Here is a 26,781-nt window from a genome sequence, read left to right on the forward strand (position 1 = left end):
TAAAAAGAAGCATGAATAAAACATTATTTACATATTTTTCTTTTATAATGAGCAGGCACTAATGGCAATTTTTACCAAAAAATTTTCAATCTACAATACAGCATAAAGAGCTAGTTGAAAATGAGGTAACATTTTTCTAATGCTAAAGAAAACATCTGTTCGACATCTGTCGATTGTATGTTCATCTATATCACCTAGTTTAATGAGCATTCTAGTTTAACAAAGTTTTGCAACAAAAACATAATTTTCTGATAATAAAGGACTAATATAAATTCTAAGTGAACTGATCTAAAGCTCACTTTTGCAACAAATTATATGGATTGCAACATATTAGCATTGAAAATAGTTACCTCGCTGAACTTGCAATTGGAGCACTTAGGTTCATGTTTGATTTATCTATAAATATGAAATAAATTACCACTAAAAGTTTCAACTCTTATCTTGAGTTTCCATAAATGCTTTTGATTAAGAAACTGATTCCCATCTGGCACATGTAACTCATAGCTGAAGAATGGACATGAAATACAGTTCTTGAACATAGGAACAAGTAGTTTAATTGGATGGAGGTATTCGCTGGGAACAAAGAATTTTCATCTTCTGAAATTAAATGTATTGTTTATTAAAAAAACATGCAAGAAATATTCAATTTTGATTTTTTTTTCAAAATTCAAATGAGTTTTCAGGGCAATCAAAAAGTGTTTTAATTTTCTGTGCAGTAAAACTTCAATTATGACTAAGTTGTTCAAGATGCAAAGCAAGACATTAAAATAAATAACTGTGTGGGAATAATGCAAACAAAGCTTTTCTTTTTTCGTTGATAGCATTTTTTATCATGCTACAAATAAGAGATGATTCACACTTAATAAATAGATTGAAGTTGTTTTCTGTTTGTAAAGTTTGAGATTGAGAGATTAAAAAAGGGAGAAATATAAATAAGTATTGTTACTGAATTCCTAATACCACCAAGCCACCAACAGGTTAGTTCCTGCTTTTAAAGTTAAATAACAAGAAGAGGTGGGGGGGGGGGGGGACTGATTAGAAGAAATGGAACAAAGGGTGTGTTAAATTTGTAATCTAAAAATCTGAAACGAAAATTTTGAAAATTAGTTACAAATATTGACAACTGATACAGATGTACTCCTAATCCCAGTAAAAAGTCCTCACAATTGAGAGTGGTTAGGTTTTTAACATTTTTACCCTTGAAATGTTATAAGAGGTAAGCATGTCAAAGAAAGTTGATGAAACTACATATTCTTTAAAGCAACATTCTGCAGCCTCAAATATTGCAGGTTAAATTGCAGTCTCACTACCACAAGATATGGATTGTAACCCTGATTTCAAAAGCCTCAGAATTGAAAGCTATTTGCCCACTTTTCATCAAACACAGGCATAATTACTGACAACGTAATACAATATAGAGTGCGTGAGTTCCAAGCTATCTCTAATATGCCCCAGCAAACGTTATGGTGAGTTTATGAAATTGTTCAGCAAAATTGAAGAAACTTTATCAAAAGAGCTGCAAGGAGACCAGATTAAACGGACCTAAAAAATTATGTGCAAGCGCATTTGCAGATAATTTTTAAGAGATAAGAAAATTAACAAGTAATAAACCAACAAATGCTCTTATTTATGGCAAAATGTCAACAATCTATTTCAATTTGAGCTGTGCTAAAAAATTTTCTAGATGAACAATAACCAAAGTAATAAATTTAATGTTGGCAGCATATGGCTATAAGAAAAAGAAAGTATCTTTTATCTGGCTTCATCAGGAAACAAACGTTGAAATTTCGCTGTGCTAAAAATCTCCAAGGATTAGTTAATGCAACAGAATCAGAAGACTGGGGCACATTTTTTGTCGGTCAGATTTGGACACAGTTAAAAACGATCTTTTTCAAAGATTGAGGGTACAAGGAGAAGAGGAAGACTAAAGTTACAAGGTGGGGTTGGACAACGTAAAGAGAGATCTGAAGATCTTGGGAATAAATAAGTGGATAAACCTAGCAGAAAATCGTACCTCTTGTAGGAAGCAGACAGAGAAAGCCTGGACCTGCACCAGGCTGTAATGCTGCTGAAGAAGAAGAAAAATCTTCAACCTTCGTTTGTGTAAAGTAACCACTACTTTCCACAAAAGCTGCAATATTCCGTAGAGACTAGTCAATTTTACAATTGAGAAGCATTCACAAGAATTTGATTTTGGTAAATTTATTTACCTAACAGCAAATTTTAATAGATCAACTGCAACGCTACACATCATCATTTTGAGCTGATTGAAAACGCTTCCTGCGCCCACTAAAATATATATGGCTGGCCACAGGTGGCCCGGATGCAACGAATTGACTACTGTTTACCACTACATTCAAGCCTTTCAGCTCATCTTCAAATGATTTTTTTAGAACTGAATTAGATTTCCAAGTGTAATTTTATTATCTTCACTGCTTTTAGTTTTACTTTTTCTTCGCAGTATGCTGCTTTGTAATAATAAATCACCTCTTTATTGAAATTTTTCCGTGCTTTTTATTACTTCAAGAGTAACAATAGTGTTCAAATGTGTTTCACTTATCATTTGTTTTATTACGATTTCTTTGTTCATAGAAATGTCTCTTTCCATATGAGAATATGCACCTTTACTTTGTTATTTCTGTGTCTCAATATTTATTGATGATTATCCACCATATTTTCATTAACATGTACATAATCAATACGTTTATGCTATGCATAAAATTACGTGTCAACATTTCGAAACGACACCTTATGAGTCACAATAAAATACAATGGCAGTACTGGATTATTGTAATATTGGGAAATTCGGAATCCATTTCCTGGGGGACCAAAGATATAGGATCTTTCTTATAAATATAGGATTTATTTTATAGGATGGTTTTTACCTTTTTATAAAAATATATCAACTATAGAAAATATAGGAGGGTTTTGATTCTTGCTAATGGTGCTACTGGTAATTGATGATATGAACAAAGAATGTTCATAATTTCTATTTTGAATTTTAGTTGTTCTGTCTGAATAGCCTGTACAAAATGCCCAATAAGATGAACTGTATAAAAATGATATAGTTAAACTATTTTGGCTTACTGTAGATTGTAACTGTCCAATTTTAACATGCTACAGATAATATTAAAACAAGCATTAATCATAAAACAAAAAAGTAGAAAATACTTCAAATATTATTAGAAATACGCACCTGATATTCTTCCTCAGAATCTAGAAGACCACTGATAAAAACTAACTGATACTGCCTAGCTTTTAATGCTAATAATGGCCGTCGTATAAGCCGCATGGCATTGGAGTTTAATTCTGTAGTGCTGAACTGTTCCATCTGTGATTTACTATGACTAGGATCGAACACCAGAAGTTGTAAGCTTCCATCTCTTAATTCTTCTAAACCAATGATTGACCTGCTGTGTCCTATAAAAAATTTATAGACAATCATCAATTTTCCTATGAAAGAATGCTTAAGAATATTTATTACGATACTGAAGTTTTAAATTCTTATTTAGCACTGACTAGTGGAAAAAATCAACAACAGGGAAAATTGGTCATCAGACCCCGAAGTGATTTTTTGGGGGGGAAAAAGTAGGAAATAAGGAATCAAAAATTTAAAAAGTAGGAAAAAAATCATTTAAAAAAGTAGGAAAAAATAGGAAGAGATAAGACTACACACACGTCAAGAGGAAACAAATTTAGCGTAGAAGTATTAAAGGGATTCGATGAAAGACCGAGTCCTAAAAACAAAATGAAAGAAACAAGCTGACAATCATCATTATGAAAAATAAACTGGTGGAAACAAAGATATTAATTACAAAAATATGAAAATAAAATCCAAACAAAGAAACACCTTTCAACAATACAGTAATAAAATTTATAAGTATGAAAGAATAAAATGCAATATAATGATAGCAAAAAAAAAAAAAAAATTTGAAATTTTGAATTCAAATTATGTTTTTCGCAATCACGACAGGATCCTACTCATTGGAGTTATTCTTTCTAGAAACGGCTCCTGTCCCCCCAAGCCTGCCCCTCCTTCTGTGTAGTTACATGTGCATAGTTGTGTGTGTGTAGGCTTGTGTGTGTGCGTAGACCTGTGTGTATGCACATAGGCGTGTGCTTAGTGTATGTGTGTGAAGTCGTGTGTTTGTATGTGTGTGAGTGTGCGTAGGACATGGATGCCTCCGACCAGGAGAAGTGGATAGCTCAGGACCGGGGGACAGCCGCGCCTGGAGGACGACGGGTGGTGGTTCCCTGGTCCAAGCTGAAAAAGGAACCGTAACATCAAGGACGGTCAAATGAAAGCAATAAGCAATCGTGATTGCTCAAAAAAAAAAACGTAATAATAATAATAAAACTCATATTTTGGTGCAATAAAACCATTTTTGTTATAGATTTGTTTTGTCAAAAACGAAAACATTGCTTCGAGAGCAATCATTTATCATTTAAAAATACTAGGTAACACTTTCACCTCCTGTTATCATAAACTATGCTACAAAAAGCAAAGCAAATATTAAATTAGTTTTAGTTAAAAATAAGCAGCAGCTGACATGCATTCTTGAATAAAAAGGCGCAGATGTTTGAATTTAAAAAAAAAAAAAGGAAAAAGAATGAAAATGCAGAACTATATAAAATAAATTTTTAGTTAAATATGGGACATAAAATTTATAATAAAATAATTAAACTAAATAAATAACGAAATAAGTAAACAGTAAACTAACGAGTTTGTATTATGTTATGTATTTAGCATTCAACATAAATTTTTGCTTCAGGCATGTCATTTATGGGGGTTAGTGAGGTCAATTTCTCCCCTCCCTGGCTTTTGAAAATTAATGCTTAACTATACGAGTTTGTGAGGTTTTTGTTGCTTTCAGATAAAATTTGCATTCAGTATACATCCTAGGCTGGCCACCCCCGGGGGAAAAATCAAAATGACGGGCCAGTTTTAATTTTAACCAAGCAATAAAAACGAATATTGTTGTTTGATGATTTTTTACCTCCTTCTTATTCCAAAATTTTTATCACGGAAAAAACAAGGAATAATCCATTTGTGATAAACATAACATTTTTTTCAAAGACAAAGATCAGTTACTAATGTTTCTCTATGCATAAAAGGGAAGGTACGTAGTTTCTCTCACTCCTCACCATACAACAAAAATATTAATTCGGAAATTGTTCACGAAATTGAGAATGAGGGGGAAGCAACTGGCATCAAATGCCTGCATAGATCTCTTTCTCTCTCCCCCCCCCCCCCTTGATCAGATGCCCTGAGCACAATAACTTACAGTAGATACGCTGCATCGGTAAGAATTGCCGCACCACAAAAAGAGTAAGAGCCCATCAAAAAAATTTTTATATGTTCAGAAATGCCGCATTGCCATAAACGCAGCACATAAAAATGATGAGCAACTTCTCGATATTGATGATATATCAGAGTAGAAAATACCCATTAAAAAGAAAAAAGAAAAAAAAAAACAGCACATACTTGCTTGTGGCTCAGTCCCCCAACTTTTATAAATGTGAAGAAATAAAAATGGAATCTTGCATTTAAATTGATTTCCGATTTTTCTCCAAAAATCGGGAACATTTAGCTCATTCAGGTTTTGCCATGTTTTTTTTTTTTTGCCAATACACTCTTTGCAAGGAAGAAAATGAAATTTGATAAATTTTATAATCATGTTTACGATTTAGAATGAACAATAATCATATTAATGTATGAAAAAAGTTAGTTTCCGCGGTTATTTTTGAAGTGGTCTGTTTTTGCGAATTTCTGTTATCTGTCCCTTTTATTTTGTACTAACATCAATAAAATATGCACAGCGTACAGGTTTTTCATTTTTTGCTTCCTTACATTCCTTTTAAGGTTTTAAATTCCCTTTCTGTCTAAATAGGCGAATAGGTAATTCGGCTTTTTCCGCACTTTTTGAACAGTCGGCCGTTTACTTTAATTAAAGCTTCTGATTGACGGGTAAATAATATATAATTGCATCAGTATGCGCCAGCATCTATTTCGTTATTGTATCTTTAACACAGTAGGACTGAAGTCGGGGCAATAAAAAGAAAAGTTGATCATAAACGCCGCAATGGCAAAAAAGTCACTTACGAAAATTTAACTTTTAAACACGCAAACATTGTGGCATTCCTTCCAGAAATTAATGTAGTCAATCAATGAAAAGCCAGGGATCCGCTTGTTTCATTTGCTTTTCAAAATTAAAACATGCAAAATTATTTTCGCGGCATTGTATAAATAAGAATCAATGCAAAATTAGAAGTGCTATTCTAAAGAAAGAAAAAGTAGGAAAATAAGGAGAGAGCTCAAAAAAGTAGGAAAATATAGGAAAAATAGGAACTCTTCGGGATCTGGGTCATTAATAGAGGTGGTTACTAAATCAAGGTTTCTACTTTTTGGCATTACTCTGTAGTAGTTTTATCTGAGTAGTGAAACAAACAGAAAATTTCACTGTAAGCAAACCACTGTAAGGAAAAAAATTAATAAGCCCTGAAAGTAACCTCCTATCAAAAAAAAAAAAAAAAAAAGTGTATTGCACATAATATGTGCTTTTTATTTATGGTAGGTCATTATTACTGGATTTAATTATATGTCAATAAAATAATCAATTCAGAAGCAATCCTCTTTACTGAAATTTGTTCATAATTGCTTAAAATAAATTATTTTAGGTTCCTTTTAGAGAGGTAAGTTTAATTTTTATTTATTGAATAGCTATGGTAAATTCTTTAGCACTGGTTTAGAGACAGTAACTTACTGCTTAAATGTTTGCTTACTTAAGTTTTAATTTTTATGAAATTACAAAGCAATATTTTTCTTGTTAAAATAACAAATGACATTGTTAGTAAAGATTTTTACAAAATTAAACTGTTTATTAATGCTAATAAGATATGTATAGAACTTATATTCTTTTTTAAGCTCAACATATATTTTTTATAGTATTATGTTTTTTCTTAACCTCGATTTTGCCGGCATGCCGGAAAATACCAGGCAAGTGTTATTGAAAATCTAGTGACCCTCGAATTTTGCGGCATGCCAGATAATGCGGTGTAATACGATATATATATATATATATATATATATATATATATATATATATATATATATAATATGCAACCCAAATACCAAATATTAACTTGGCTATATATTTACTTGGCTTTTTTGCTTTGCTGCGTTGCGCATCAATGGCCTTTTGGTGTGGGCTTTTCAATATTTTTCAATTTTATTATAATTATTATATATATATATATATATATATATATATATATATATATATATTTTCAAGTACTTTTCACGTTTTTTAAAAATTTATACAATCAACGTTAATGGTGCTTCATTGTGAAAATAATAAGCTAAAAAATCATACCACTGAGATGTAGCAAAATTTTTTTTAATTGGAAATTTGAAATAATTTCAAAGATTTTTCAAGAAACAACATCATTTAGATATTCTAATTTGAGCCAATAGGAACAGTGTATTTTTATGGTGTTTTTAGCTGCAGCCCAGCAACTTTCATTTGCAGGAAGGAATAGTAATAGATTTTGCGTTGCTGGTTTTGATTTGATTTCTATGTGAAATCCATGTAGCGAATCCTATATTATTCCTTTGTATACAGTATTCAAACATAAAACAAACACTACTCAGGTACTGAAAACACAATTCTAAAATATTTCAATAATTTTTAAGGTGTAAAGAAAAACTTATAATAAATAATTAAATAAATAGAATTAAAATTTTGAACAAAGGCTAATAATAGTGAAAATATGTTAAATAAATAATAGGTCATGAAAGTTTTTGAAAATTTGTACCATGATGTTGTAAATATACAGGTGGTTTAAATTCCTCATCTTTCATAAAATATTCTTTTACCCAGGCGAACATTTCAGGATGAGTTCCATTAGGGCCAGTAGGTTGGTGGCAGTCTATAAGTTGGCCTCTAAAATACAATATTCAAGTGTTAACTGCAACATTTACAGAAATTGTACATGAAAAAAAAAGTCTATGCACTAAATAAAGTAAGATATTATTTAACGTTAAAAAAAATTATGTTTTTCTTCAAAAAGAGACTTGAAATTTTTAAAACTATAGTGATATAGTTTTGTTTTATACCTTATTTCATTTGTATGACAATTTTTTGTTGTTTTAAACAGAGATAAAGAAAAATAATGGTAAGTTATTCTCTTAACCCTAATTCTTGAATATACATGGAACATAGTGTGGGAATTGCAACTGTTGCAGCATTTATGGGCAAGGTTGCTATTTTGTCCACCTTTGCGTAAAAAGTCCGGGGCAACGAAAGAAATTGGACAAAATGGACAAAATAAAAATCAACTTATTTTCCATATGTTTGATACATAGATTTATTGTTATGGTGTATTAAAATTAGTACATAATTATAGTACATTAGCTCTTAGAATGATGGTATGCTTTAGAATCTAATAAATCCAAAAATGTTGTTAATCTCACATTGATGCAACTAATTTTAGATTATAACTAACTTAAAAGTAATAAAATTTAACAAAGTGAACAAGCTATTGAGCGTGATTACATATTACAATAACAGAAATTGAACTCAATGGAACAGTCACATTAAATGCTTCGACACAGATATACAAAACAAAGATATTTTTTTGAAAATTATTGATGAACATGAGGATGAAATGGATGCAAACATAAAGAATATAATTAATAATTTTGGGTAATCTCTTGTCGATGCTTGTTACATTTTTTGATGAAACATCTACATTTCTAGCAACCAACATTGTATTTTTCCAAGCCAATCATAAACATAATCTATCACCAGCAGATTGGTGGGAATCACTGAAGAGATAGAGTAATTCAGAAAGTATTTCCAAATTTGCATATCAACAATTTTTTCATTGCATAGCCTCCATCAGCAAGTACTGAACTTATTTTTCACGTATGGACACAATACAAATACAAAGCAAGCTTAGAAACAGGCTTGGACTACAAACTGGTAACACAAATTGATAATTGCTAATGAAAGCTAAAATTCTAAGGATAAACAGCTTACTGATGAAGCATGTGACAATTACTAAATACTAGAAAGTCGCCATCAAGGTATGATGGGTGAAAATTGCTTCTCTTCTACATTTTACAAAGCCATTGCCTGTTTGGTTACATTTTCATGGTTGAAATTTTAATCGTAACTCCAGTAGATAGCGTTCATAGTAGACCCCTTTTCTTTCTTCCTAAGATGACACAGTCTTACCAGTAAAACAGTTAAGTTACCGGATCAAGTTCAGCCTTGTCACAATAAAGCCTTTACCTGCATGTTAAAAATTGCCAAAACACATTATCATATTGTCATGCTGTGGCGAGAGTTTCATTGTTGAAACAGGGGCGGTTACTCGATCACCGGCTATTATTTATATGAGAAATTTTCAATCTATGCACATTGAATATCATATTTAAACATACTACATGCAAACTGCATGACTTAACTTAATTTTAATTAATCAATGCTTCAATGAAGAACATTTGTTAATAGCATGAAGCACTAATTATTAAAAGGGTTTGTTTACATTTAGAAATTATCATGTACATGGTGCTATTTTATAAAAGTCGTAACATTAGTGACTCAGCATTTTGCAAAACAACAATATTTAGAGAAATTACAAACTATACACTTTTCTCAAACAGTACTTGAACAGGGTGTCAACAGAAAATGCGAAAAAAATGTCCCTGATTTACATTACCAAAGATAATGGTTTCCTCTCTTTTTGCCCTATTTGAAAATCATTGTATGCTTATATAAAATTCAGTATTTGATACGTTTTAAGCTGTGAAGTAAAAACATATTTTTAAAAGACGCTGCTTTTGTATTTAGGTAGTAATTTTTAAAAAACATATCAAGTGAACTTCACTGAAAAAATAGTATATTAAATTATCTACATGGAAATATTATAGGAAATTTAAAACAAATACTCTTAACTTCCAGTAACCACTTAGCATAAGAATTCTAAGAAACTATTAAAATCACTCTTAAAAACATATGTCTAATCATGATAAAACCTATAAGTTTATATTGAAATAATTTTGAACAGAATTTTCAAGCTGTATAATGATTGCTACAAGGATAACAAATAATAATGAAAGTGTAGAAGTAATGTAACTATAAATAATAGAAATATTTAAGTAAGACAAATTTAAACCTAGACACCCATTCAATGGAGTTATTCTCAAATCAAGAACTTAGGTTTTAATAAACGAATACAGCATTATAACTATGAAAAAATAATAAAAATTCTCACTTGTCTACACAAGACAACTCAATTTCAAATGACTTCATTATGTACAAAAAAAAAAAAAAAAAAAAAATCTTAGACTATGTTTGTAACAAACTTTGAAATGCCAAAAAAAGGAAAAAAATAATAATTTAAAAATATTTTTCGTATAGCTTGGTTTTTAATTAAAATGATTTCTCAAGTCTGTAACAAACTTTGAAATGCCAAAAAAAGGAAAAAAATAATAATTTAAAAATATTTTTCGTATAGCTTGGTTTTTAATTAAAATGATTTCTAAAGTCTGAAGGGAAAAAAAACCCTTTGTATAATTTGCCGCAGAAGAGAATAATACGATGGCAAAAAACAAAGTTGATTTTGATTGATCAATTTTTACAACTAAATTTAAAACATGTAATATTTTTTCAATTTTTATCAAAATTAATCTAAAAAAATATGAATTTCTTCTTGAAATCATGATTATAGTACACTAATTACTTTAAGACAATGAGTAAAGGCAAGGGCGCTAAGACAGAAATGACGGCTTCTTCTTTGTATGTAGGGTTGTTAATTTTTCGTAGCATGGAACACATGAAAGGAAAATTCAAGCTTTTTAAGATGAACAACCCTACAGGCATAGAAGCAGTATAAGGAATTGAATCCTGGTTTAAATTTAAAGTTCAGTACTTTGACCATGAAGAAAAAACTAGCACAAATATGCCGCAATGGTATAATCTGCAGTCATTAATTTTACTTCTTTAACAGATAATTGGTGAATACTGTGGAGGGAATTATGGCACTTTAATATTTTCAAAGCAAAAAAAAAAATTAATCAACTTTTCCTGAACTTTTGTTATTATTTCGAAATTAACCGATATTTCCCTGATTTCCAGGTTCTGATCCGAGGTTAAAATGACAGAATTTCTCAAAAGACATGAATGTCTTGAAAGGCAAAATTTACCTGATTCGAAAAGAAGATAGGAAGGTTACGACTTCAGTTGCTCCAATCCATTTTCTGGTATTTATCAAACGACCACCTAACTGCTCACATCCAGCAGGATCAAAGCCCTGCCTCCAAGCAGTCTCAATAAGCTCTTGAAGCTTGGATATTGATGGAATAGCGAATCTACCTACATTAAAAGAAAATAATTAGCACCAAGAACCTCCGTGATTATTATGGTAAGAATAAAGAGCAAAGGATATCAGCAATTTTATTGACTGGCTTACATTTTTTAAAAATATTAATTCAAAAATATGAAAAGAAAAGGGAAAAGTTTTGCTTTTTATTGATTGTTGCATAAAATATTTGGTGGATTGCATATCCTCAAAATATTCTACTTCATATAAGTTCCAAGCATACCAACAGGCAAAAAATTATTTTGACCATCCAAAACTTGACAAATGAGGCAGTGAGAAGCAAAGGGATGTTAGTGGACATTTTCAAGTTTTGAGTAAAACACGTTTAAAGATAACGTCCTGGGTATGCTTTCATTGATTTTTTTTCTTCTAAATCATGCTGTACAGCAGCACCTACCAGGACTACTAGTACTATCTCTTGCCCCAAGACAGAGGAGAAGTTCCTCGACCATTTGTACTGGTTGTCTCCAAATTTTTAATTTTGCCACTTACACCCCTTTGCTTCTCACTGCCTCAAATGTAGAAGGAAATACTTTTGCTTGATTTTTTTTCAAAAATTCTGTTGAAGGACACAGTCAACTTAAGAATGATTTTTTTGCTGCATCTAAAAAGTGATGGAGTAGAGAACCAACAGGACTAATATAATGCAAAAATAAATCATCAATACGTTTCTAATACAATATCTACTCACAGAGTTGCCACAGAAGTTCAAGAGTGAAATTCCCTGACATTTCCAGGCTTTCCAGTTGATTTTAGAAAAAAATTCCATTATAATGAATGTCAACTTATGTTATTTAATACCAATACAATTTTTACTGTAAATAAACCTACTTTATTAACCAAATAATGCTTTAAAACATTATCAATAATTGTTATCAAAATTTGGGCTAAGTTAAGACAAACTTAAAATTTAATTACAAATACTTTGAAAAAACATATTTCCAATTAATACTTCTATTTTCAAATCTCTGCGATTGTGTTGCACAAAAGTTTGCTTCCCTTTCAATACAAAAATTTTATTTTACTCAAAACTTTTTCTTAGTACTTTTCTTTTAATTCTTTTTCTTACTTTGCAACATTTTCCTATTGCAATATGATATGTGCTAGGGACCATTCTAGCATAACTGAGCATATTGTAAGAAATCTCATTTGATTTAAGTCCCCCTCCCTCCTTGTGCATGAATAACAGCATTCTATCAGTTCATATTGTTACAAGACTTTTCTTTCAAATTTTTGACTAACATGCAGTTGTTGATACTAAACTCTCAACTAGTGGTGTAACATCTTTTAAAAAAACATTGGTGTTTAAAAAAAAAATTTTCAAAATTAAAACATCAATGTTTTAACAAAAACAACAATCGATGTTTCCAAAACATCTACATCACCACTTTTCTCAACTCGAACATAAACATGTGAAAAAATTATCACCGTTGTGATAAAGGGATAAAATCGTAACATCTTTCTTTGGCAAGCAAGGATCCATAAAAATCACAGTTCATTCTGTTTCAAAAATAAAAATGTATGCTAAATATTCTCTGCAATGATGATTCAATTTAAAATTTATATTCTTAATGCATAAGAATATCATAGAAAATTATTACACTATTCTTCTAAAATGGACAATAATTTTCATTTTAAAAAGATTCTTTTACATATCCTTAACTTTAAAAGCAAATGAAGAACTAAAAAATTTAAAACTCATTTTTTTACAGTTTAGTATTTTACAAAAAATATTTCATTGCTAATTAACTCAACAACAGTTAAAGTTTGCAAAAAAAAAAAAAAAAAAATAAATAAATAAATAAATAAAATCATTCTAATCCAGAATTAATTAAAATAACTTCCAACCATTGAAATAATGGAAAATTTTGAAGGAAGCATAAGGACTGAAATCTCAAACACACTATGCAATTTTGGGCTTGGATTTTCTTCCTCTCAACTAACAGGAAAATTCGCTTGTCTGAAATGCGGCATTTACCACATCTCATCAGATGCAAAAATTGAGAAGGAAGTCCCTGACATTTCCAGAAATTTCAACATTTGTGACTTTTCTTGACAACTCCCTGACCATTTTAGGTGATTTTTATTTTTCCTGACACAATTCCGGGTTTTCCATATTTTCCAGGTGAGTGGCAACCTTGTACTCAATGTGGATAGGTGAAATCACATTGAGTATGTACATGTAAATAAATATTAAAAATATTTCACATTGAAATCACAAACTAGAATTGTTGTAATAGGTCGACGTTTGAGACAAATGTCTCTTACACAATATCTGGATGTCTGATGCATTTTTCTTCTCAGTGCCTTTCCTGTAGCAATAAAATGGAGAATTGCCTCTATAAAACTGAAACTTAATAAAGGTGACAATACTCATACAAACAGAACTAAAGAAATGAATTCACTTACCATTAAAAAGTCTAGTACTATATTTAGTATTATGAACTAAAGATGAAAGCATCATTTGAATATTTCTGTATCCACAGCCCCAACCTTTATCTCCATATGTTGAACCATAGTGATCAACAGCACTGCACAGCCAAGTGTGCTCAACATTTGGAGTAGCCATACTAAAAGCTCTAATTTTAGGAATAAGACCTAGAAAGAATCAACATACTATGAGAACTTTATATTTTTTTTAATTTATTTCTACCAGGGTTGGGTTTTTTACAGTGGAAAAAACCATGGCAAAAATGGAAAAAACCGGCAAAAATGGAAAAAACGGCAAAAACCTAATTGCAAATAAAGTAGCATTATATTGTAATTTAAGAAATAGTGACAATATAATATAAATAATGCACTTTAATATTTTAATTATGTCTCACCATGTTACTTCTAATTTATAAGGTGAAAAATAAATAAAAAAGAAATGTTGGGATTGCAAAACTTAAGATTTTAAATGTTTGCTAAACAATTTTTTCAGAATGTTTACTTAACAGGGGTCTGTCCAGGATTTTTCACAGGGTCCGTTTTTTGTGAAAAATAAAATAATTTTGTGAAAAATCAATTATTTTTGTGAAAAATCAAATAATTAAATTTTTTTTTTCTTGTAAAAACGAAAGTTTAGACTCTTGAGATGATGGAAACTGCATCATTGACACTTAAAGTTGAGTGTTTTTCTAGTATTTGAAGAGAGGTGGGAGGCATCGCTCCCTGGGAGATGGGCACCCCTCAAGTATCAATATTTATCTACCATTCTACATCATGTTAAATTATACTAGAAATGTTTTTTGTATAGTATTTAAAATAACTGTAAGAAAAAAAATTAGGCAGGGGTTCAGCATTTAACTTTTTAACCCAAGACACTGTTTAAGTTTCGTTCAAACCTTATAAACTCCGTGATTTTCACAAAAATAAAAAAATATTTTATGTGTTTACCTCTTAACTAAGCGTACTAAACATCGAAAATTCGAAAAATCAGATTTTCACAGCGGATGCAAAGAGATTGCAATCCTCAAAGTGAAGGAATCAAAAGTATAAAAACGGCTTGTAAAATAAATATTTTTGATAAAATTACTTTTGAATTGCATTTTAGAGTCCTATGATAAACATATCATTAATATTTGGACACAGTTGAAGCAAAAATAAATAAATAAATAAATAAAATAAAAAATAAACCATCGATTCAGCATTTGAATTATTGACTCATAAAAGAAAATGGAATTCCCCTTTAAAAACTTGAAATAAGCTTTGTTACAAAAATAAAGAGACTTTTCATTTATTTGCATCCTAATAAAGCGAAGTTAGCTTGAAAAAAAGAATAAAATATGATTCTCATATCGGATGTAAAAAGATTGCGTTTTTTAAAATGTAGACATCTATAGAAGAAAATAACGGTAAATAAAAGTTTATTTACAGTTAATTATCCTTTTTAGTATCGAAAAACCAAACCCATATAACTTTCTCCCAAAATAACAGTTTAACATCACACCAACAGACACTAATTGGCGATAAGTTTAAATTTTGTAACCCTATCTGAAGCGATCACATCCGCCCCACCCATACTATCCTTTGCAGTTCTAAATTCATTTCGCTGTATATTATTGATGATTAAATCATGAGTGGGGAGAAAAGTGCTTACTACGCCTATTCAGAGAATGTTGACGCTTTTCCAAAGAAGTTTACAACAACACCACTGCATAAAACAAACAAGCAAAATTATAAACCAAACTGACTTTCAGCTGCTAATTCCTTTCAAAGAAACCAACAACAGGCATTATATTTATTTGGCGGTAGTAATTATTTATGGCTTGCAGGAGCATCACAAGAGTGCCGATTTTTTTTTTCCTTTTGCAAAATTAGCTGATTTTGTATAAGTTGATTCCTCTAATTTAACTTTAAATATGCTGTATTATTTTAATTTGAGATTTGCTCTTTCAATAAACAATTTGTGAAAGATCCGTTTTTGTTTACCAGAATTTTGTGAAGGGTCCGTTTTGGTTGATCGGATTTTTGTGAAAGGTCCGTTTTGGTTGATCGGATTTTTGTGAAGGGTCCGTTAACGGACCCAAATTTGCTCTGGCCAGACCCCTGCTTAAGCTTAGTAAATTAATAAAAAGATTGAATTCTAATTATATATATATATATATATATATATATATATATATATATATATATATATATATATATATATATATATATATATATATATATATATATACATATATTTAACTAATCGCTTTTTTTTTCATCCCACTAAGATTTTTAAGCTATTTAATTAATAACAGAATATTTACTTGAATATATAAAAATATTAACTTTTCCTCACTAAAGAAATAATGCATTTACATGCAGTACAGTAAATAAAGATTTCTGCACACTAGTCGGAACTCTTTAAATGTGTCCTGCAAGTTCTGCTGCAATAGAGAGATATTTCTCAAATTTTCCTTTTATACAATCAAAAATACGAAACCATTTGTCAGTTGCTTCTCTCACGAAACTAGAGTATTGCTATGCCATGCTTAAAAAACAAATAGGTTTTGATGAAGATGGTATAGACTATGATGATTTAAGTGATATTTCAATCTAAAGAAATGTGTATTTTGCTTTTTAATTACTTTTATTTCTTTTATTTTATAGTTGTTTCTTGATTAAGCATACTTTATATAGACATTTAGTATTCTGTAAAAAATGCTATAATAAACAAGCTAATTATATTTTCATTGTAAGTTAATTATTTGTCTTAGATGTTACAAACTGAAATTTTATGTTAATGTTTAAAAATTTAGAAGTAAAAATGCTCCATAACTTTAAAAGTAAGTTAAACCTTATTTTTTTTTAAACTATAGAAAGAATTAAATTAAAATTTTACCAAAATCTTCTCATGCATTTACTTTTATATAAAAGGAAAAAAACTGTCCGTAAGTCGTTAACACAAAATCTATTTTTGGGACTTTGGCAAAAACTGGCAAAAACCTATTTTTGCCAGGCGGTAAAAACTGGTTTTTTCCGCCCCCGGCAAAAACTTGCCAACCCTGATTTCTACAAATAGAAAATCACAGACGGAATTAAAAGATACAATACATAATATTTACACTAAGGTGATAAAAGTCACGGGACAGCAGTAGCAAATATACACATAACAGTAGTAATGTAAACAAAATGTATAAATAGGAAGTGCAACAACAGAGCTGTTATTTGTATTTAAATGTGTCATGTGAAAAGGTTTCTTCTGACATGATTAAAGCAGCACAACAATATTTAATTGACTTTGAACATAGAATAGTAGTTGGAGCTAGAAACATGGGAAAATTCCATTTCAGCATTGTTAAGGAATTCAATACTCCAAGACCCACAGTGTCAAAATTATGCCAAGAATATCTAATTTCAAGCATAACCTTTCACCATGGATGACGCAGTTGCCTGCTGCTTGCACTTAAAGACTGAAAACAACTAGGAGTACATAGATTTGTTAGGGTTAACAGACATACGTTGAAATGTCTCCAGGAATCACTGTGGATTATATGTGTATGATGCCCAGGGGCGGACTGGCCTGCCAACCCATCAGCCTACGGGCCAATGCCGCCTCCCGCCTATGTGCATTCAAGCTTGACCCCCCCCCCTTTTTTTTTAGTAGTTGGATTTCCCCAAGCTTTGAATTTCCCCTACCTTGCTTTTTTTTCTGCACCTTTTTTCTTACACCTATTTTTTCCCTTTTTGCACCTCTTTTTCCTCTTTGTGCCATTTTTTACACCTCCCCCCCCCCCCCCAAGGTTAGCACCCTCTCGAGGGACCCAGTCGGCCCCTGATGATGCCTTATCTACAACTTTTCCGAACAAGGGCAAAAAATTGAAACTGCCGTCTTTACTTATCGTCCTATAAGTTTTTCCTAGTTTCAAAAAAAAAAAAAAAACACACACACACACAGAAATAGGGTGAATTTGCCCCCCCGAGGCAAGGACCCCTTCATTGTGAATAGGGATTGCAATACCAGTATACCGAATACCGGTATTTGGAGCTATTTTGTAATTTCGAAATACTGGTATTTGAAGGGGTAGAATAATGGTATTTTTGGTATTAGCTAAAAATTATAAAGTTTTTAATTACATAGTTTTTAATTTAACTTATTAGATATCTACTGTTATTTTAAATATAATTAAAAAATAATTTTAAATTTATTTTTTGATGATAGAATTCCAAAATCTATCTATTGTACAAATTTGGCTTCACAAAAGCACGAATTAATAGAATATCAATGAATAAAAATAGTGGATAAATTGCACTTTTGTGAGTTTATGAGAACCATGTTTTTATTTTTTTCATTTCCTTGACTTGTCCTCAAGTGAAAACTAATTTTAAGTGGAATTACGAAAGTGTTTTTGCTAGGAACAATTTACTCTAACCATCAATTGCAGCAATTCTTTATGATATTTTTTTAAAAAATATTTATATCAACTGTACTGAATTTTAAGAACAACTCTTTCCTGTTTGTATAAGGGTCATTCTTTAAAAAGTGTAACTTTTCAGTCACACTTTTTTGCTGCAAAAACGTTAAGGAACAATTCATTTAACAATGCTTTTTAATTTCATCAAAAATATATCTATTTGAACCTGCCAACAATTTTTTGTAATGATTTTTATTTTAATATATCTTTGGTTCACAAGATGTGAATTCTCACCTCCGTGTCATGTCACACACCTGGTGTGACTGTTTATGTTGCTTAACAAATTCTTAAATTAAAAGTATATACTTATTTATTTATTATTCCTTTCACAAGGTCTCAAATACTTATTCTTTCAGTATATTTAATTTTTTCATATTGTGTTTTAATTTATTTTAGTAGGATAAGAAATCATGTCACACAACAAATTCTCACCTCCGTTATCTAAATACAAAATGACATTTCTCATTAACATGTGGTAGTAATGACATCACATTTTTTTTTCCATGACACAAGGGAGCCCCTCTTGTTTATTTTCCAGCCATAAAGAAGTTGTGAAATTTTTGTCGAAAAACAAGAAGATGGATTTTGTTTTAAAAACCAAGTGCGGTTAATGTGAATTCTTACCTGCATGAACTTGAATTTCAGGGATGTAAATTAATGTAAAAAAAGAAGTGAACATGTTTTCATATACTTAACATGTGCAGGATGAAGCAATGAAGAGAAAAAAAAAATCCCTGAAAAATTAATATTAGATTCCCACTTCTCATTGAAATATCTCATTGATTACACAATTAACAAAATTACTACTTTGATATTAAATTGGCCTTGATTTTTGAACATTAAAAGGTTTTTTCTTTTTTTTTGTTTCTATGAACAGGAATTTATTATTATTCTTTATTCATGAGTGAAATAATTGGAACTTAGCTGGGCCATTGTTTATGGTTACTTCTAGTAGGTAATACTTTCATGCAAGATTTAAAAAAAAAAAAAACCTTTTCGAAATTGAAAAATATTTGTGTTCAAAAGTTACATTTTCTAGAGAATAACCCAGAATAAACAGTTATTTGTTGTCACCATTAATAGCATGCTGTTCTGTCTCGCTATTCAGCTTTACACCAAGCAGGATAATATTTAAATCATTTGCAAAGAGGTAAGGCATAAACAGTTGGAACATATTTTCAGAAAATTACATAAATGTAAAAAATTTCAATAAGGAAATGAAAACGGGGGAAAAAAACTAACGAGATCAAATTCATCATAAATTTCAAACCAATGGGTTACTAAAAAGCAGAGACAAACTTATACTAAGAAGAAATTGTTGAAGATGATGTTAATACTTGAAAAGAATTGTCGCACGAAGAGTTACTTTATGTATAATAGTAACTGTTCAGCTATAAATAATAATTAAAAAACTATCTACAATACAAAAGAAACACCAACACTCACAAAAATGATTTTTTTTTTTTTTTTGAAAACCAAGTTAAAGACCAAATTATTTGAAGATGAAGGATTTCCAGGCAACTACAGGAGGGAGGTGCATCGCGCATTATTAATAGTACCATTGGCCTGCGTAAATTCAGAAAGAATATTTTCAACTGCAGGAAATTTTTTTCACTAAAAGAAGTTCCAGGCTTTGTGACAATTGAATAGATGCATTATGATTCTTGCCATATTGATTTTTGATTATGATATTTGTTCCTTCATTTTATATTTGTTCACAATAAGTAAATAATGCACTTTTTGCACAAAATATTAAAATATGGCTAAAAACATTATCTTTTTGAATGTTTTTTTTTTTTTGGAAATATCTAATACCAGTATTCTGGTATCAAGTTAAAAAAATACCGAATACTGGTATTGCCTTTTTGGTCTGGTATTGCAATCCATAATTGTGTATTTCAGGGCGATGTGGCAATGTAGTTTTAATGGATTGTGGCAGCAGAAAACTGACTACAGTACCTTCACTAATAGCACAACATCTTTCCTAGACCCATGATCATATTGGTCCAGATACGGACACCTGAAAAATCTCGGCTTGAACACGTGATTAAAGATTTAAGTTGATAAGTATTAATGGTAGGGTTCGAGTGTGATGCAGAGCACACAAACCAGACAACCCTGCAAAGCAAGACAAGTAGAGACAATCTGTTGGGTGGACTTGTTTTTCAAATTATGAATTTTAATTATGGCTATGAGGTTGAGTATGCGTCTTTAGGGTTTAGTCCCCATCGATGTCCAGTTGAGAATCTTCTTCAGGCTGTCTTCTTTCTAGATGCCCTTGCCAAGATAGGGGCTATGATTAAATGCAATGTACAAGACAACCTGACCAACTATGCAAAGCCAGACAACCCACTTGGTGGACATGTTTTTCAAATTACTTAATTTTCATTATGGCTAGGGTATGATGTTGAGTATGCACTCTTGGGGCATAGTCCCTATAAGTGTCCAGTTCAGAACCTTTTTCAGGCTGTAATTATTATCTCTTCTTTCTTTATGCCCTTGCCATGACAGGGGCTGTGATTAAATAAATTGTACAAGTTGTACCAATTTACATTATCAGTTAAAATATTTTATCATATATACTTAAAATTATCACGCCCATGTGAGAAAAAATTTAGCAATCTGCACCTAAATCTGATTTAACTGTTTTTTAAAGCTAAACTAAAAATTTGGGAATGAGTAGGAGAGTTGCCATCCAACTATCCAATTAGCATTTTTTACTGAACAGTTAAATATAATTCAAATAAACAATAAATTTATAGAAACTCATGCAAGAGGTATAAAACTTACCTTTTGTACAGGAATGGCCATCATCAACTCCATCTCGCTCGGCAACAAATAGCTCAACCTGCCTATTATAAAAGTCTGCAACGCTCAATTCCCCAGCATAAACAGCACGCTGCATATTAGTGATGGATTGTTCCCTAAAATTTCCTTGATTGTCCATGCCATATTGAGCCTGCAAGATGCGAAACTCGCGCTGCTCTCTCAGTCGCTGCTCTTCACGCTCTCGACGCTCCATCTCTAAAGCAAGAAGGTGGTCTGCATTGCCCTCTTCTAGAAAAAAAAAAGTTCAATTACAAAAGGGAGTAAACAAATTACTTAAGCAGGCACAGCATTATTGAGTTTAGGCTTTGAAAACATTCCAAATGATACAAGTTTTCAAAGCTTTCCTTGATTCAAGAGGAAAAAAAATCCTCTTTAATTTTCTTCATAAATATATGAAACTTAAAAAATAAAAAAAAAACATTTTACTTTATAACAAAGCTATTTATTTTATACACCATGTGAATCTAAGAATAATTTAGACTCAAAGTAAAAGATCATGATTTTATAAAACTACTGAATAATAACAATTAAAAAGAAAAAATAGTCAGCAATCAGGTTTTTTTTTTGGTGAAAATAAACAGACTATTATACATTGTCAGTAAAATAGTCATGGCTAAAGTAGGTCTCTTGTCAGTTTGGTCATTGGAATACTTCTCTCCATTAATACTCACTTTCCGATTCTTAGCAGGGCCCCAAGTTTCTGATTAGGCTGACATAAACTCTTGGCAGCCCTGGTCATAGCTGGATTTTCATTTCGGGGAAGGTTTAATCAAGCACATATTTTATGCCTTAAGTTTAGTTTCCTTCAAAAAAGATTTTGTGCAATTTAATAAAAACAAAATGTTACATATTTCATTTCATATGCAGCATTATTCAAGTACTCAATACATTTAAATATAGGGGCATTCCAAGGTATTTGGCTGTTACGGACTCTACACTTCATAAGGATGTTTTAGCCTCCTTCTCATGATTAGTGCAAATAGTAAAATTAAACTTTTTGTAAATGATTAGTCCTGTGTGTAGTTATGTCATAACATTGAAAAAAGTTTAGATTTGTGTTGAATTTCTAAAGATATAGGAAGATATATAGCATGTTACGGACTCTACACTAAAAAGACATGGAAATTTTTGCTTAAACTATCTTCAAATTTTCTGTGAAAGTAATAACTACTCTTACCTAATGAAGGTTTTCCACTATGTCTCAGTTTATCTATAATACATTTTAGCACCAAAATATTTTTTAAAAAGGTAAAAAATATTTTTTACGGAATTATTTACTGAAGAACTGCAGGATTATGAACATGTTACGGACTCTACATATTTGTCACGTTCGAGTATTGTTTGAATTATTGTTTATAGAGTGTAAACAACAACAATACTACTCATTGTTCAATACTTACAATGATAGAATAAACTGTTATGACTATTTCTTCATCATATATGTGAAAGGTGCCCACCTGGGAGGGGGGGGGGCATGCCACAGACTGTGCCATTGAAGTTTTTTTAGGGGGTGTTTTGAGGGGTATTTTTCTCATTTTTGGGGAGAGGTTTTTGATGTTATGGGGGAGGGGGGTCTGTGGGATTTTTAGGGGAGGTGCACCCAAGCTCTAGGGGGAGGGGGGGGTACCAGATTTAAGGTGGCCTCTTGTTGGAACAGACCAAGTGATATGTTTATTTCTTCAGTCTTGAATTTGATATTAGAAAAGATAGGTTTTAATGCAAATTTCACTTACAATTCAACTTTTATAGTAGAACTTTGGTTATCTGAAGTGATCAATACCGGACCACCTTTAGTAAGTTGAAATTTCTAGATAACTTTTTTTGGGGGGGAAGGGGGGGGACATGTTAGGAAGAAGATGTTTTTAAGTCAATACTTTTTAAATTGCGTTTTTAAAGTTAAGTTAAATTTTCTGTTAATTCAATTTAAAAAGGCAACATTTTTTGCTTCATTAAATAATTGCGTTTAATTAATTAAATGTCAAGTCTCAGTCATGTATGGCACGAAAGATCTTATATTTTTGTTTAATGGCCTTAATATTAATGTACTAAATGGCATCTGACATGCCTTACTTTGTTCCTTTATTTGAACGTGAAAGTGATTTTTTTCTTTCTTTTTTTTTTGTACAATATATACTCGTATTTTATACTGGAAATTTTTCAAATGTCACACTGGAAATATACTGAAATTCGGGATCACCAGATCAGTCAACATCCCATAAGATAATAGGGTAAATTGGGACTTGTTAGACTGGCCTTGATAATTTTAATACCTTTTTTTTTAATTTATGACCAACAAAAAGTAGCGCCTATAATTCTACAATTCCTATAATGAAATCATATTGTACAGTTATTTTGAACAAATTTCAGAAACTGTTATTTTGCTACTTTTAATTGATTAACTCTCATAACTAAGCAACTTTATTTTTTAAATGGTTTTCATGAAGAATGAAACAATAAATTGAATTCCTCTCTTAAAATAAGTTTTTTTAGTTCTTAAGTATTAGCAGTTTATTTTTTGTTGTAGGGAAAAAATCAGGACAACTTTTTTTAGACCAAGTACCTGGGGTATGTTGCTTCACTTTTAGAAAACACACAAAAACATTTAGAACAATTAAAAAAGCAATACTCCAGTATTAGCAATAGTAAAGTTGCTAAAAACACAAATTGTGCTGATTGTTAAAAAAGTGTAACAGTAGATGTTGGTCAATTTTAATTATATTGATCTTTAAACTTTGGTTTTTGATTCTAATCATAAAACATTTGTTTGGTACAAATGTTGGATAATATTTAACATTAAAATTGTAATAGAAGTTGGTTTTGTAATGTGAGGACTCCAGGACTGTGGCAGGTTGGTTCACTTCACAAAGTTCTCTTAAAGTATTAATGGGGGAAAAAGGTAATGAATTGAAAATTTTCTGGGGTGGTGAGAAATATTTAACTCATGGTAGAAGATAAAACTATGAATTGAAATTTATGATGAGATAAAAAAAAGAAGAAGAAAAGTAGAGAGCCAGACCAATGTGCCCTGACTCCCCTTATACACTTACTTGTTCAGTCAAAATTCTTCTGAAAGTCAAAGTTTTTTTTTAAAGTATAAGTTGTAATTTACTTTAAAGGGCTACTTTTTTTTTTCCTTGTGCAGGCTGTTCAAACATTTTGGTAAAGAAAGAACTGTGTTGAAACGGTTGCCAAATGTAGAGTCCGTAACGTTTTGTAGAGTCCGTAACCAAATTTAGAAAATTAATTAAAAATACCGAATTTAAATAATCATGAAACTTATTTTAGAATATTGTAACACCATAGGTGAAGTTAGAAAATATTCAATTTAGTGATATAAAATGCATAAATAAAAATTTTAACAAAACTTTTCTTCTAATTATTGTTACGGACTCTACAATCACCATTTTCACAAATTATAATTTTTAAACGAATCCACTTTTTGATTAAAATTATTATATGTATTAGAGATAATCCTTTACTTTATTTGTCCCAAGCACCAGTTTTGGCTTGAAATTCGGTTCAAGTCACTACTGAAGAAAAATTCAATGTAGAGTCCGTAACGTTAAAAGTTGTATTTTTGATGTTTTGATTGCGATTACATGAATAATATGAAGTAAATGAAGAAAAAAATATGACATGCGTGTCCTTTGGAATGTGCTTTTTTAATATATATAAAAATTTTAACCTTTTAACAAGTTTTGTTACGGACACCCCTATGTCACAAATACCTTGGAATGCCCCTATAGTTTTCTAAAATTATATTTAAATTCATTTAATGTGTTTTTCAGAAAGGATGTGCAAAAATTTTTTAATGTATCCTCAGCGGGAGTAGAAAAAAAAACTGAAAGTAAATGCACAGCCCGATATTTGTATCTGGCAGGAAAAAAACTTATTACCCCCCCCCCCCCCCTCAGAGATATATATATCCAAAAGTAGGATTTGGGGACATATTCCCCTCATGAAAACTTTCCACCCTTTGAGAAATGTAAGCATATACCCCTCCCTCCCACAAACAACACATAACCTCAAAAACGGTTCATTAGGTAGACTTTCACTGTAGAAGCAAAGACAAACAATGTCGAACAAATATATAATACTTACCCCTTTTTCCAGACTTTAACCACAATTTTTCCAATACTGGATTCATTTGACTACCCTGAAGAAGTGTTACTGAAATCATAATTAAAAAATATCATTAAATTTCTCATTACTACTCAAAACGTGATTCAAGATTTTAAGTTTTGATCCACAAAAAAATATGAATTGTCTTAGATTTAAGCTTAATCCTATCTATCAATAAGCTATGCTAATATTTAAAAATTAAATAGTTAGCAGATGACTTACCATCACTCACAAGAGGAGTGATTGCAAAAGGGGTTCTTGGGGAGCAAACCACCCCATTAGGTGATTTAGGACTAAAGTGTTCTTCTATGTGAGATGCTAAATCCAAACTGCACATGAAATTGGAACAGCCACAGACAGGACAACAGTCATTGGAGTTCTCATCTCCAGGGGTGGCTTGAGTCGATTTCACTGGACTCAGCACATCATTGTGATCAACATTCACGTGTAATTCAACGTCACGACTGGATTCAAAGTTCCTATCACACAGAGGACAGAGATATGGGCTACAGCCACCATCATTGTTGAGAAACTCGGGAAAAGACGGACTCGTAAGATCAAAGTGCTGCCTATTAACATGTTCTTGAAGTTTTGTTGGTGATTTGTTGGAATAATCACACAAGGGGCAAACACATAGGTCAGAAGAAGCACGAGGACTAACTATTTTTTTAATTTTATTTGGATTTAAATTCAGAGAGAGGTTTGCTCGCTGAGGAGAGCCCTCAGGAGCAGATGTGAAGTTGTTATCAGGCAATCCGTTGCTACAAATGTAAGCATCGTCCGAAGATCCACTAGAGGATTCAATAAATTGAACATTATCTTCTGTAGGACTTAAAAATTCCAAATGGGTAGAATTGACATGATATATCATTTCATCTGCAGATATGTCACCGAGATCACAAAATGGGCAGGATATAGCTCCTTCAATATGGGCAACTAACGTGTGAGAGCGTATTTCTTCTTCAGAAAACTCTTCTTTTCCACAAATGTCGCAGCAATACACATGATCAGGATGCTTAGCTGCCATTACCTCCGAACTTTTCACGGTGTATTGATATAATCGCACATCTATGTCAGTGTTTTTCTTAAAAAATAATTTTAAACAATCAGAATGACCAAGCACTTCATTCGTACTAAGCAAGAAACAAAACCTACAACGCAGTATTTAAGGGAAAAACGATTGTTAATTATATGACCTATTGCTTCAAACATTTCATAAAACTTTTCTCACCATTTAAAAGAAATGAAATTAATCAATAATCGACGAAATTCGAACCGGAGCAAGAAAGTCCCTGCCGGTGTCAGTCCTTACAGCTGATGTGCAAACTGTAACCGCATAACCTTAATTCAATCACAATATTACACAGCTTAGAATAAATAAAGGGAGGGAAAATATTTCAATGTTAACAAAATCAGCTTTTAAATGTCTAATAGCGAAGTTCTGAAGCATTTTTATCGTATTCTAATTTATTTTATCTCATTTTTTTACACTTTAATCATTCTTATTATTTCTTGTAGGTTATATTTATTTAACTGTTAACTGTGTTTATTTTACTTT

The 26,781-nt window shown here is 31.0% G+C and overlaps 1 protein-coding gene across 1 annotated transcript; it reads right to left on the bottom strand.

Moving 5' to 3' along the window:
- Positions 1-488: 488 nt before the first annotated feature.
- Positions 489-26,250, bottom strand: LOC129228346 (zinc finger-containing ubiquitin peptidase 1-like). Its single transcript, XM_054863024.1, has 8 exons — positions 25,446-26,250; positions 25,203-25,271; positions 21,063-21,329; positions 13,798-13,986; positions 11,213-11,381; positions 7,816-7,943; positions 3,197-3,420; positions 489-597 (listed from the first exon to the last, which is right to left on the bottom strand). Exons 1-8 carry the CDS (start codon positions 26,248-26,250, stop codon positions 553-555), a joined length of 1,896 nt encoding a protein of 631 aa, XP_054718999.1. The 3' UTR covers positions 489-552.
- Between the last annotated feature and the right edge of the window lie 531 nt (positions 26,251-26,781).

This window comes from Uloborus diversus, chromosome 8 (genome assembly GCF_026930045.1).
Source record: "Uloborus diversus isolate 005 chromosome 8, Udiv.v.3.1, whole genome shotgun sequence".
Lineage (NCBI taxonomy): Eukaryota > Metazoa > Arthropoda > Arachnida > Araneae > Uloboridae > Uloborus > Uloborus diversus.

Excerpts from the sequence above, each read along its gene's own strand:
- LOC129228346 (XM_054863024.1), bottom strand. The coding sequence starts at position 26,250 with ATGGCAGCTAAGCATCCTGATCATGTGTATTGCTGCGACATTTGTGGA. Across the intron at positions 21,330-25,202 it reads GTTAAAGTCTGGAAAAAGGG|AAGAGGGCAATGCAGACCAC; the intron begins GTAAGTATTATA and ends TTTTTTTTCTAG. Across the intron at positions 13,987-21,062 it reads TGGCCATTCCTGTACAAAAG|GTCTTATTCCTAAAATTAGA; the intron begins GTAAGTTTTATA and ends GATTCTTTCTAG.